Raw genomic sequence first — 13897 nt, 5'->3', positions numbered from 1 at the left:
GCTAGGGGGGCCTTTTATCAGGTTCGCCTGATCCGCCAGTTGCAGCCCTTTCTGGACCGGGACGCCTTGCGCACAGTCACTCATGCCCTTGTCACCTCCCGGCTGGACTATTGTAATGCTCTCTACATGGGGCTCCCCTTGAAGAGCACTCGGAGGCTCCAGCTGGTCTAGAATGCGGCCGTGCGGGTGGTTATGGGCGCAACTCGTTGTGCCCGCGCGACACCCCTCCTGCGCGAGCTGCACTGGCTCCCAGTGGTCTTCCGGGTGCGATTCAAGGTGTTGATTACCACCTTTAAAGCGCTCCATGGCATAGGACCCGGGTACCTTCGAGACCGTCTTCTGCCACCAATAGCCTCCCACCGACCAGTCCGTTCCCACAGAGAAGGTCTCCTCAGGGTGCCGTCAGCCAAGTTATGTTGGCTGGCGACACCCAGGGGGAGGGCCTTCTCTGTGGGAGCCCCAGCCCTGTGGAATGAACTGCCCCCGGAAATACGTAAGATCTCCAATCTCCGGGTGCTCCGCTGCGCACTGAAGACCCTGTTGTTCCGCCAGGCAGGGCTGTCAATATAATAATTTTAAATTGGGGTATTTTAATTTTTAGGGTTTTAAATCGGCCAAATTATTTAATTATTTTAATTTTTAATTATTGTTGTGTCTTGTGTTTTTAAATTGGCTGTACACCGCCCTGAGTTCTTCGGGAGAAGGGCGGTATAGAAATAAAATAATAATAATAATAATAATAATAATAATAATAATAATAATAATAATAATAATAATAATAATAATAATGGCTAAATTTGGGGTAGGGCTTAATTTGAGTGAATGTGTTCAAAAAACATAGGGCTTCTTTTTGGGGTGGGTCTTATTTGGGGGGAAACACGGTATACCATTAAAATCTGGAAGGCAGAGTATATTGAATTCTCAGGTCTTCTAAGGATCTTTGTTTTAAATATATATATATAAGCCTAATTAAAAATCTGAAAGCACAGATATTTCTGTATCCTGTAAAGTTTACATGCTTTAAGGCAGAATCACAATCCCAGAAATTGTATAGGGGTTTTAGATATATAAGTAAAGTAAATACCTTGGTATTCTCCAAGTGTTTGGACTACCATTGCATAATTCCTAACCATAAACTATTCTAGCAAGAGTTAAGAATTTTATTGTTGCAGCCTAAACTATCTGTGAAAAGTCAGGTTGTCAGTGTTTAATTAATTGATTGATTTATATGGCCACCCATTTCACACTGGCAACTCTGGAAAGATAACAGATGATTAAAAACCCAAGAAGAAACAATGAAAACTTTTTTGTGAATAGAACTTCAGCTTTAGTTGTGCGCATTAAATTTAGCACGTATGAAATTGGCTAATATCCGTATATCTATCCAAATAGAATGATGTCTAAAAGGGACTACTCAATTCTTAAACAAATAATGAAACAAAATCAAACAAAATTAATCTGTCTTCTTTAGCATTGTTTTCTAGATCTATTTGAGAACTTTAATCTTTATAGTTTTTAATACAAACTCATCTGATCCATAATTCCTGAAATAATTGCCAGATTAAATTATATTTTTCATTTCTTTAGATTTTGCACTGCAGCGCTGTATTCAGAACATGTAACAAATTAAATATTTTAGCATAAATGTGCTTGAGTTAAAATATTTTGTAAATAAAAATGCACTCATACAAATGCATTTGTAATTATTTAAACACAAAACCTATATATTTTAGGGTTTATTAACCCTAAAATTAAGGTCATTAAGTAATCTTATTACTTAATGACCGTTCAAAGATACAATGGACTTGAAAAAAGTTACTTATGACTTATCCTTAAAGTTATGACTGCCACACCACCACTGAGATCACATTGCATTTTGGGTGGTTGCATTTCCAACATTTTTACCACTTTCTGGCAAAAATGCCCATTGGAAAAGCTGGATTTGGACTTGCAATCCTATGATTTATTTAACAACTTTATAAAACAGTGGTAAAATTGCATCATAATGTTTTACGACTAAAATTGCACCCAATTGTGGGCATAAGTTGAAGACTACCTGTATGAAAAATTATTAATTAGTGTGGAAGAAAAAACACATTTATTGATGAGTGCATGGACTGAAAAGAGCCTGCTTCATCTAGCCCAAGGGTGTCAACCCACGGCCCGCGGGCCAGATGCATCACGTGCTGCCCCACCCCTGCCCAGTTTAGCAAAGGGGGGAAAGTCCCGATACATCACATGACAATGCAAGTTTGACACCGCTGATCTAGCCTGTTTCCTGTTAGTTGAGGTCCTTAAATTAGGGATTCATGTTATTAAGCTTAACAGTTTATATAAGCACAGTATATGCTGCTATAATGAGCTACTACTGCTTAATAGCCTATTTTGACCTACCATGGTTTTTTTGATGATTCAATGATTGCTTAGTGCTAACACAATGAGGAAACTATTATTTATATATTAGACTCAAAGGATTTAAAACTTTTCATTTCTTAGTTTGCCATTTTGTTTCTTCTTTCTTTAACCAGATTAAAATATTCTTTGTAAATCAGATTCCTGTTGTTGCTTAAATCATCCTTAAAACTGTTGGTTAAGAGTTTTTTTTCTTCCAAGTCAGTATTACATTCTTAGAACAATCTCAGAATCCTAGACAGTGCATTACTGCTTTTATCCCTATAGATCAGGGGTGTCAAACTCGCAGCCTGTGGGCCAGATGCGTCACATGCTGGCCACTCTCACCCCTGTTTTATCGAAAGGGAAAAAAGTTGCGATACATCACATGATGACGTGTCGTCATGAGTTTGACATCCCTGCTATAGATCATACATTTATATTTCTCTTGTCCTAGATTTTTGGCTGCTGGATATTCGATTCCATTTGGTATCAGATTTAGATACTATAAGCTTGAATGATGATACTACATGATATTATATGTATTTTGTTGATTTATTTATTTAAAAATGTCTTATCCCATTTTAATGCATAGATGTTAGTTTGGATGGTTGAAAGTTAAAATGAGATCAAAATTAGAACATAAAATAATAAAATAAAATAATATCAAATAACAGCAAGCACAGTCTTGAAATAAAGTTTTCTGTCTGTAACATAAAGACTTTCTAAAAATCTTGCTGAAAATCCACCAGAGAAGGGCTAGCCTGTTCTACCAAGGCCAGCTATTAAATGGTTTAGATTCAGCTATTGTGAAAGATTTTTTCTGTTGTCCTTAAGATACTTGCTTCCATTACTTTCAGCACACAGAGAATGAACTTTACATCAAAATGTACATGCAGCCAAACTATCTCTAAGTGGTCTTGGATAAGCCATTTATAAGTCTTCACTAATGCTTTGAATAGACACAGTAACAAACTCTATTCTAAATAGTAATAGGTAGGGAGCTTGCACACATTCAGAATCTAAAGGAAGGATTACTGTGAAGGCATAATCATCATCTTTCCCAGCATATGGGGATGGATTCTTTCTTTCATGTCATAATCACAACAGAATCCTTCTCTTCCACTTCAAGAACTACTGTAACTTTCCTATGAAACTAGATAGGAATGTGGGGCATTACCAAAACATCCAATTTGGCTTATTGCGATCATTCTAGCAGCTGTTGTTTGCAGTGGGAGAAAAATACACATGTTAATCCACATGTTTAATCACATATATTACTATACTTACAGTAAGTTCATTCATTTGCTTCCACTATAGATAGATCTTTGTAGGGCCCCACTTGCATTGCTCTGACACTGTTACTAAGAACCTTGCAAAAAGAAACGAGGTAGGATGCTGGCAAGGAAGCTTTTCAGTTGTGCTGCCCAATCTTGGAACCTAATTCCCATGGAGACTCTTTAGGACTTTTCCCCAGGATTGCAATTTTTAATATGCAAGGAGCCCCAGGTTCTAGTTTTAGTGAATGTTTTTTTCAATTTTGTGGTACATACATTATTTTTTAATTCTGTACTAGCAATGCAAGCTGTTTTGAGATTATACATACTATCTGAAGAATGACCTCCTAAGAAACATGTACACATTCATGTGAAATAAGATGAGGTTTGGATGGAAATTAGAAAGTGAACTTTTTAATAATTAATTCTTAAATTTGGGGGATGTTTCATGTGTTATAAATACGTTCCTTCGTGACAGTGAATGAGGAATGCATTTGAGAATTTATATATTAGCCCTTGTTGTTAGGGCAAAGTTGTGCTTAACCCATCGGGACCCAATGGACAACTTTCCTCCAGGCCTTCCTGTCCTCTAACATCCCCCGGAGACCATTTAAGCTCACGCCGACTGCTTCAGTGACTCCATCCAGCCACTCATTCTCTGCTGTCCCTTTCTTCTTTTGCCCTCAATCGTTCCCAGCATTAGGCTCTTCTCCAGTGAGTCCTTCCTTCTCATTAAGTGGCCAAAGTATTTCAGTTTCATCTTCAGGATCTGGCCTTCTAAAGAGCAGTCAGGGTTGATCTGCTCTAGGACTGGCTGGTTTGATCGCCTTGCAGTCCAAGGCAATCAAACTCCTTTCCCAATTTTGAACCAATCAGTGGTTCCGTGTCCAGTTCTCACTGTTGCTTCTTGACCCGCATATAGGTTTCTCAAGAGACAAATAAGATGGTCTGGTACTCCCATCTCTTCAAGAACTTGCCACAGTTTGTTGTGGCCCACACAATCAAAGGCTTTAGCATAGTCAATGAAGCAGAAGTAGATGTTTTTCTGGAACTCCCTAGCTTTCTCCATGATCCAGCGTATGTTGACAATTTGATCTCTAGTTCCTCTGCCTCTTCGAAATCTTGCCTGTACTTCTGGTAGTTCTCAGTTCACATACTGCTGGAGCCTAGCTTGCAGGATTTTGAGCATAACTTTGCTAGCATGTGAAATGAGTGCAATGGTGTGGTAGTTTGAGCATTCTTTAGCATTGCCTTTCTTTGGAATTGGAATGTAAACTGACCTTTTCCAATCCTGTGGCCACTGTTGAGTTTTCCAAGTTTGCTGGGATATTGAGTGTAGCACTTTCAGTGCATCGTCTTTTAAGATTCTGAATAGCTCAGCTGGAATACTGTCCCCTCCACTAGCTTTGTTGTTCCTCAGATCTCGCATTCCAGGATATCTGGCTTGAGGTCAGTGGCCACCCCATCATGGTTATCAGTGACGTACACAGTTCTTCTGTGTAATTTTGCCACCTCTTCTTAATCTCTTCTGCCTCTGTTACGTCCCTGCCATTTTGGTCCTTTATCATGTCCATCTTTGCATGAAACGTTCCCTTCATATCTCCAATTTTCTTGAAGAGATCTCTGGTCCTCCCTATTCTATTGTTTTCTTCTATTTCTTTGCACTGTTCATTTAAGAAGGCATTCTTATCTCTTCTAGCTATTCTCTGGAATTCTGCATTCAATTGGGTGTATCTTTCTCTTTCTCCCTTGCCTTTCACTTCCCTTCTTTCCTCAGCTATTTGTAAGGCTTCCTCAGACAGCCATTTTCCTTTCTTGCATTTCTTTTTCTTTGGGATGGTTGTAGTTGCTACCTCTTGTACAATGTTGCAAACCTCTGTCCATAGTTCTTCAGGCTCTGCCTATCAGATCTAATTCCTTAAATCTATTTGTCACCTCTACTGTATATTCATCATTTAGTTCATACCTGAGTGGCCTAGTGCTTTTCCCTGCTTTCTTCAATTTAAGCCTAAATTTTGCAACGAGAAGCTCATGATCTGAGCCACAGTCAGCTCCTGGTCTGGTTTTTACTGACTATATAGAGCTTCTCTATCTTTGGCTGCAGAGCACATAGTCAGTCTGATTTCTGTGTTGACCGTCTGGTGATGTCCATGTGTAGAAAGACGTCTCTTGGGTTGTTGGAAAAGAGTGTTTGCTATGACCATTGTATTCTCTTGACAAAATTCTATCAGCCCATGCCCTGCCTCATTTTGTACTCCAAGACCAAATTTGCCTATTATTCTGGTTATCTTTTGACTTCCTACTTTAGCATTACAATGCCACATGATGATAAGGACATCATTTTTTGGTGTTAATTCTAGAAGGTGTTGTAGATCTTCATAGAACCGATCAACTTCAGTCTCTTCAGCACCAGTGGTTGGGGCATAGACTTGGACTACTGTGTTATGGAATGGTTTGCCTTGGATTCGAACAGAGATCATTCTGTCATTTTGGGGATTGTATCCCAGTACTGCTTTTCCTATTCTTTTATTGACTATGACGACTACTCCAATTCTTCTGAGAGATTCTTGCCCGCAGTAGTATACGTAATGTTCATCTGAATTAAATTCACCCATTCCTGTCCATTTTAGTTCACTAATTCCTAAGATGTCGATGTTCAGTCTTGTCATCTCTTATTTGACCACATCCAGCTTGCCTTGATTCATGGATCTTACATTCCAGGTTCCTATGGAGTATAGATCTTTACAGCATTGGACTTTCCTTTGACCACCAGATGCATCCACAGCTGAGCGTCCTTTTGGCCCAGTCACTTCACTCTTTCTGGCACTACTAGTATTAGCCCTCTGCTCTTCCCTAGTAGCATATTGGACACCTTCCGACCTGAGGAGCTCATCTTCCAGCGTCATATCTTTTTTCCTTTTGGTACTGTCCATGGGGTTTTCATGGCAAAGATACTGGAGTGAGTTGCCATTTCCTTCTCCAGTGGATCACGTTTTGTCAGAGCTCTCTGCTACAACCTGTCCATCTTGGGTGGCCCTGCACGGCATAACTCATAGCTTCATTGCGCTGCACAAGCCCCTTTGCCACGACAAGGCAGTGATCCATGAAAGGAATATTAGCCCTTACTCATTGTTAAAAGAGTTGGATTAAGAATGAAGTATCGGTTTTTACTATTTGCCTTCGTAACTAAGCTTCACATTATTACTCATTTTATCTATAAATGAGTATAGTAAATGGTATAGTGTTTGTGAGCATGTATTAAAGTTTAATAAATGTTGCTGAGGAGTTAGGCAGCCTCTGAATGAAAAAATAATGGAATAATAATACCACCAATCTTCATTTATCTTCATTCCTCTCCCCCTCCCCCTTTTTTTTACAGTCATTCACAGAAAAGAATGCAGATGGTTACAAAAATCTCTTTCTTTGCCATGTTTGTCATGTACTTTTTAACTGCTATTTTTGGCTACTTGACATTTTATGGTATGTATGTATCTTCCCTAACATGCATGATATTTTAGGTTACTTGATTCATAATACTTTTTAAAGCAAGCAACTGAGGCCAATAATGATTACCCTATAATTCAAACATTATCACAGTCAAACATGAATTTTATAAAATGCGTATGTTGCCACTTTCTTCCTTTTTTGTACAGAAAGTAACATCCAAATGAAGAGGCCTCATGCTTAATTTGAAAAGGATATTTTCTTATCTGATGATGCTGTTCTGCTGCTGGACTGGACTGTGGTCACATGATCTTTATTTTCAATATTCCATGACATTTCTCAGCCAGTCTAGCAGGCTTTTGCCCCCACCTCCCCAAACAGCCACTTTAAGGGAAGGGGAAAAGCCTTAGCCACCCAGTGTCACCTCAAACCGCAAGATGAGTGGTATATAAATTTGAGAAATGAAATTTCATGAAGGAAGGAAAGAAGAAAGGAAGGCAGGAAAAGGAAGAGGAACAGGATCCCTGTAAGCCCTTCCCAGTCCATGCCACTCCCTTCTGTGCTCCCCCAACCTGTGCCACATCCCTGTACACCTTCCCTGACCAATGTTGCGCCCTCCATGTCACACTTTTTGTAATCTGCACCATCCCTTGTTAGCACCTTGTCTGACCAATGTAGCACCTTTTGTACAATTACACGCACCTTCTCCAACCCACGTCCTTTCATGCGCATTGTCCAACCCATGCAGCACCTCTTGGGCACCCTTATACACCCTTCATGTAACCCCACTCACCATCTCTTGACCTGCATATCACACTCTATACACTCCCAAGCACCTTCAAGCACTACCCACATCCTCTCATGTGCAATCCCTGACTGGTGCAGTACCTCTTACACAACTCTGTGACCCTATGCACTTGCTTCACCCACACACCCCTCCACTCCCTATCCAATCCACACAACACCTCACATACACTCCAGGAACCCTCCTGACTACCCATCTGTATACCATCCCTGATGGCATCTCTAGTAAACATCCACATCCTCTTCCCAACCCACAGTATTTCTCACACACCTCCATGTATCGTTTCTGACCTGCACCACCTCACTTTCACCCCCAACCAATGGCAGTCACATACCTGCCTGCTGGCCTTGGACTTGAAACTTCCTGTTGGCTTCTCCACTGACTTTCTCCCTAGCAAAGAGATGGGAGGGAGGGAGGGAGGGAGGGAGGGAGGGAAGGAAGGAAGGAAGGAAGGAAGGAAGGAAGGAAGGAAGGAAGGAAGGAAGGAAGGAAGGAAGGAAGGATTTCTGATGCTCCCTGCCAACTTCCCACAAGGTAATTCTACAGGAAAACTGGCAGGAAGTCAGAACTCACTCCCACTCCTTTTTTGCCCACCCATGGTCATTCTTTTTCTCTCTTTAAGTAAGGAAATATCTCTAAAACAATGACCCAATGGGCATGGGTTGTCCAGTTATTAGCATACATTTCTATGTCTGCAATACATATTTATTATCTTTGCATTTGTTTCAGGATTCTGGAAAGTAACATATAGAACAGGGGTGTAAAACTTAAAGCCTGCGGGGCAGATCCGGCCCACAGTGTTATTAGAACTGGCTCACAAGGCCACCCTGAAAACAGCGAAGGACTGGCCCGTGGTGCCTCAGCCTGGCCCAGGCCAACTGGGCGCTGATCTACAACCTGGTGGCGGTCATCCAGGCAAGAACGTGGTCAGCCTTAGATCTGCAGAGCCACCCTGGAGCCAGCGATGGGCCGCCACCACCCCGTACCTTGAGCGCATTCTCAAGAGGTGGTGAGCATGTGGGAACTGGCATCCTTTCACCCAGGATGCCAGTGCTTGCTGCCTCCTATGTGTGTGCCCAGGGGGCAGGGCTAAGGTGGCAGGGGCTGCCCCAAGCTGGCTCCAAAGCAGCACTGCGGATCTAAGGCTGACTGCGTTCTGGCCAAGATGGCCGCCACCACATTGTAGATCAGCACCACATCTGCACTAATACCTCCATACCCCTCTCACTGGCCTGGCCTCACAGCCCTCGAGGCTTCCCTTTCGCCGAGACAGCAGGGCGGTCCCTCGCTGGTTCCAGGGTAGCCGTGTGGATCAGATCTAAGGCTGGCCACATTCTGGCCTAGATGGCTCCAAAAGTTGTAGATCAGCACCACACCAACCACCAGCACCTCCATGTCTTGCTCGCCAGCCTGGCCTTGCAGCACATGAGGGTTCTGTTTCACTGGGACTGCCCCGCCCCTGCATGGGAAAGCTGCCCTCGTGCCTTCCTGAGTGCGGAGGAAGGAAGGAGGAGAGGGAGGGAGGGAGGAAGGAAGGAAGAAAAAGGGTAGGGATAGGAGAAGTAAGAGTGGGAAAGGAGAAGGAGGAGGAGGGAAAGAGGAAGGAGAAGGGGAAGGAAGGAAGTTGAAAATGAGAAGGAGGGAAGGGAAGGAAGGAAGATGGGAATAAGAAGGAGGAAAGGAAGGAAGATGGCAATGAGAAGAAAAGAAGGAAGATGGCAATGAGAAGGAAGGAGAGAGATTATGAGAGAGGGGGTCTGAGGAAAGTCCTGCCTTAGCATTTGGCCTTTCGCCATCCCCTTGTCCACTCCTCTCCCTGTGGTCTCCCATCCTATAGCTAAGGATGCTTTGGTTACAAAGCCGGGTCCTCTCTCAAGAACCCACACACTTTGCCTGCCCGCACACACCATGAGCAACGTGGCCAAGGAGAGCAAGCACAGCAGCAGCAGTCTCAAGGAGGAGTAAGTGCAGCTGGGCGCCCCCTTGGGGAAGTGTGGCTGGGCTGGGCTGTGGGGTCCTGGTGCCCTGGGAGCTTGAGACAGGCTGGGTGCTTTCCCTCCACTGCTCAGAGCTCCAGGCAGCCAATGGGGCTGTCCAGGGGTCCTCCGCATGGCCTGAGAGGGACAGCGAGGCTCCTCTGGTGGACAAGGGTTTGGCGCTTGCCCTGGTCTTGCCTTCCTCTTCTGAAGACAACGGATCCCCCCAGCCCCCCAATATGAGCGACATTCAGCTGGCCACGCCTACCACCCAGCCCCCTGAGATCAACCACAACCCTGATGTGGCCCTCAATGAAATCGAATTTGACACCCCTGATATAGAAGATTATAATGCTAATCAACTTTGATTTAAATTTGAAATTCGGATCAGAAAATTGATTTGAGTTAGAAAATCATATAGATTCTCACTTCTGAATCAATTAAGAAAAAGCACATAACCACAAATATTCATTGAATATTGAATTACTGAGTCTAAGTCTCTGTTAGCAGATACAAATGGATCCTACAGAGTTTGATGCGATGAACCATTCTGACAATTCGATTTGAAAGGGTGATTCACCAGCCTCATTTCAAAAGATTAAATCACAAGTTGTTTGAGATGTTTTTTTACTAAATGGCAGCTTGTATTAATTAATTATCTGACTGCTAGAACAGCTCTATCATTGTTTTCCCTGCAGAATCTGTACAATCAGATTTGCTTCACAAATACCAGAATAAAGATGACATCCTTGTCTTAACTGTTCGTGTTGCCGTCATTGTTGCAGTGATACTTACAGTCCCTGTGTTATTTTTCACTGTAAGTTGGAATTTTCTGTCCATTTGTTAATAGATTGGTAGTTCCTGAATACAAGAATTGAATGTTTGATTCAGTTTTTGTTTTAGCAGGAATAGATTGCAAGTTAACATCAATCCCCAGCCTCCTAAATTCCAAATATTTGCAAAACTGAAAATATTTTTTTCTCAAAAAAAAAGTATGATTAAGAACTGTCCATTTCTGCTTTCATTAAACCAATAGACATGTAGTTCTCAATTGTGTCTAATAAATAATATACTTATTGATCATGCTGCAAAAACAACATTTCCTTTCTGAGCCATCCTATTTTCCCATTTACTCCATGAAGTTCTATTGATGGGCTGTTTTGGTTCATGAATTATGATTTGATACGCAGCTGACTCAGTCTGCATTACAGTTGTTTGTATCTTTCATTTTCCTCCTTCTGCTCCTTGTTGTTCTCTGATAGGTAGATACTCTGAAGGCTAGAATGTTTAAAGGGATTTGGAATGTTGAAGTGTTCTATTTGTCTTTACTATGACATAAATAATTGCTGATGCTACTTGTCAATGCTTAAATATTAAAACAAGAACATTGATGTTCAGTGATATTGTTCAGCCTTCGACAAATCCAGACTATATTAGGACATAAATCCCATCATTCCAGGATATTGCTCATTGATGACCAGTATAAAAGTAATGGAAATTATACAGGTAATCCCCGGGTTATGAATGTTCCCTTAGTGGACGTTCAAAATTATGTGATAAGCACCCCATAGCGTTTACGAATAAGTCCTGAAATTATGAATATTGCAGCAACACGGCAAAAAAAAGGGATCCTGAAAGAGAAGACTGGAAGTGCCAGAGACAGAAAGTATCCCAACCCACTCTGGTCTCTAGACTCACCCACTGCTTGCTTCAGCCAGATCATTCCAAATAATTACCTGCAATGAAACTTTTAGTTTCTCAGGATATGATGCTCATAAAGTGTCTTAATTTAATTACCTCTGAATGTTCTGGCCAAGAACCCAATGATTACTGTAATTGTCCATGTCAGTAAGACACTTCATTGCATTTAATTCCAAAATTTTTGTTTTTTGTTCAGTGGGCCTTTTTTCCACACTTTCTTCTGGATTGGCCTTTTGGATATCTTGGAACTATATTTTCCGGGACTTACAAATATGCTGGGAATTCTTAGAGATCATAGTTTCAAACAATTCCAGAGATTCCATATTGGGAAAGACGGAAATGATTTTCACTTCTTTTAAATCATTCCATTAAAAAGTAGGAAAGTAGCACCAAGTTATGAATGTTCCCTTAGTGAATGTTCAAAGTTACACGATAAGTACCCACTAGCGTTTATGAAGAAGTCCTGAAATTACAAATGTTGCAGCACTACAGCAGTTGTTCGCCCTTACGAATGACTGCAAAGGCTCTGCAACATTCACCCTGCCTATTCTTCACAAGCACTCCACCTGTGGAGACACGCTTACCTTGCGAAGATATCTCTATTGCTCTTTCTTTGCCTGCTTCATTGCTTTAGCATTTCGGTGCATTGGCAGAAAACAGGCCTACCGTACTGAAAGATCATGCGACATTAATAGTGCGAGATCTCGTGCTACTGATCTTGTGTGATCTCGCACTTTAGGCCTCTGTGTGAATTGAGGCCTGGATATTTGCAAACTGTGGAAAGGCTTTGGTCCTTCAGACCTTCCTTCTGTTTGCAGTTTCTTTTCCAAAGCCCGCAGGGAGATTGCATTCCTGTAGGCTTTGGCAGTCCTTTGCAAAAAGGTTGGCTGGCACCAGCAGAGCTTGGGAGGAGCGGGCGCATCCCTACAAAGCTCTGTTCCTACCAGCAAAGCCTTTTTGAAAAGGGCTGCCGAAGCCTAAAGAGATACAATCCTCAAGTGCTTTGCCAACGAGAAAGGAGGGCTTGACGAGGCCTCCGATGATGAAAAACGAGGACCGGAAGGACGGCGCAGCCCTCCAGGCCTCCTTTTTCGTCACCAGAGGCCTCGTCAAGCCCTTTGATGACGGGAGGAAGCAGGCAAAGAAACTGGCTGGAGAAGAGACAGATCTTCATACGGTAAATCACCTGATGTGGCAGGATGAGGGAGGAAGCAATTTTGGGGACCACAGGGGAGGAGAATGAGGTATCTGTGGTCAGGGGAGGCCTTGACTGGTCTGAAGTAGCTCAATTTTGGCCGGCAAAGTGCTGGGCAAGGCCTACGCACATCAAAACGGAGCTGCAGAGGGGTGTGCACAGCTGAGAGGCTGGAGAGGAGGCAATTGCTAGATCTTTGCATTGTAAGTGACCTGGCGCAGCAGATTGGGTGGGAGGTAAAACAATTGTGGGGAGCATGAGTTCAGTGGGTTGGGGAGGCCTTGGATGGTCTTAAGCAGGTGGCCTGTCCCATCACTAGGCCCCCCCGGCCTTCCCCATCCCGAGATACCTCACGTGCACTTAAAGAGCCATACATTCGATGTATGTATCGATGTAATACATTCGATTATCAAATTTGTGGGCAAAAGTAGGGAGTGATCCTGTTCAAGGTACAAGATTCATTCCCACAAATCCTCGGTTACGAATGGAATGGGCAGGCTCCATTATATTCATAACTCCAGGACTATCTGTGTTCAGTATGGCTGATTTAGAAAACCTGATATAGTGCAGAAGATCAAACTAGCTTTCTATGCATTTATTTTAAACATTAAAATTGAGAAGTACAGGTAGCAATCGACTTAAAACGATTGATTTTGTGACCATTCAAAGTTACAACAGCACTGAAAAAAATGTTTTATGAGCATTTTTTATACTTAAAATGGTTGCAGCATCCTCATGGTCACATAATCAAAACTGATGCTTGGCAACTGGTTCATATTTATGACAGTTGCATTATCCTGGATCATGTGATCAGCTTTTTATGATCTAACAAGCAAAGTCAATAGGGAAGCCAAATTCACTTAACAACCAATGTTATTAACAACTGCAATGATTCCCTTAACAACTGTGGCAAGAAAGGTCATAAAATGGGCAAAACTCACTTAACAAATGTCTCTTAACAACATAAATTTTGGGTTCAATTGTAGTCATATGTCAAGGACTACCCATATCACTTCCCCCCCCCCAAAAAAAATCCTTGTAGATGTTTATAATCAAAGCAATTCATAAAACATGTAAAAGAATTTTATAAAATACAGAATGAAATAAA

General features: G+C 42.0%; 1 protein-coding gene across 1 annotated transcript in view; it reads left to right on the top strand.

Annotated features, from left to right (window-relative positions):
* SLC38A1 (solute carrier family 38 member 1) overlaps positions 1-13897 on the top strand; it is a 101218-nt gene that overhangs the window by 74539 nt on the left and 12782 nt on the right. Inside the window, exons 12-13 of the mRNA XM_070946825.1 lie at positions 7048-7148; positions 10592-10710. Coding sequence (XP_070802926.1) covers positions 7048-7148; positions 10592-10710 — 220 coding nt within the window. The remainder of the gene's footprint in view (positions 1-7047; positions 7149-10591; positions 10711-13897) is intronic.

Source organism: Pituophis catenifer, unplaced genomic scaffold (genome assembly GCF_029215685.1).
Source record: "Pituophis catenifer annectens isolate HBS135680 unplaced genomic scaffold, rPitCat1.0.hap2 SCAF_7, whole genome shotgun sequence".
Taxonomy (NCBI): domain Eukaryota; kingdom Metazoa; phylum Chordata; class Lepidosauria; order Squamata; family Colubridae; genus Pituophis; species Pituophis catenifer.
Note: the sequence above shows the minus strand (reverse complement) of the source record. Positions and strands in the feature narration are given on the sequence as shown.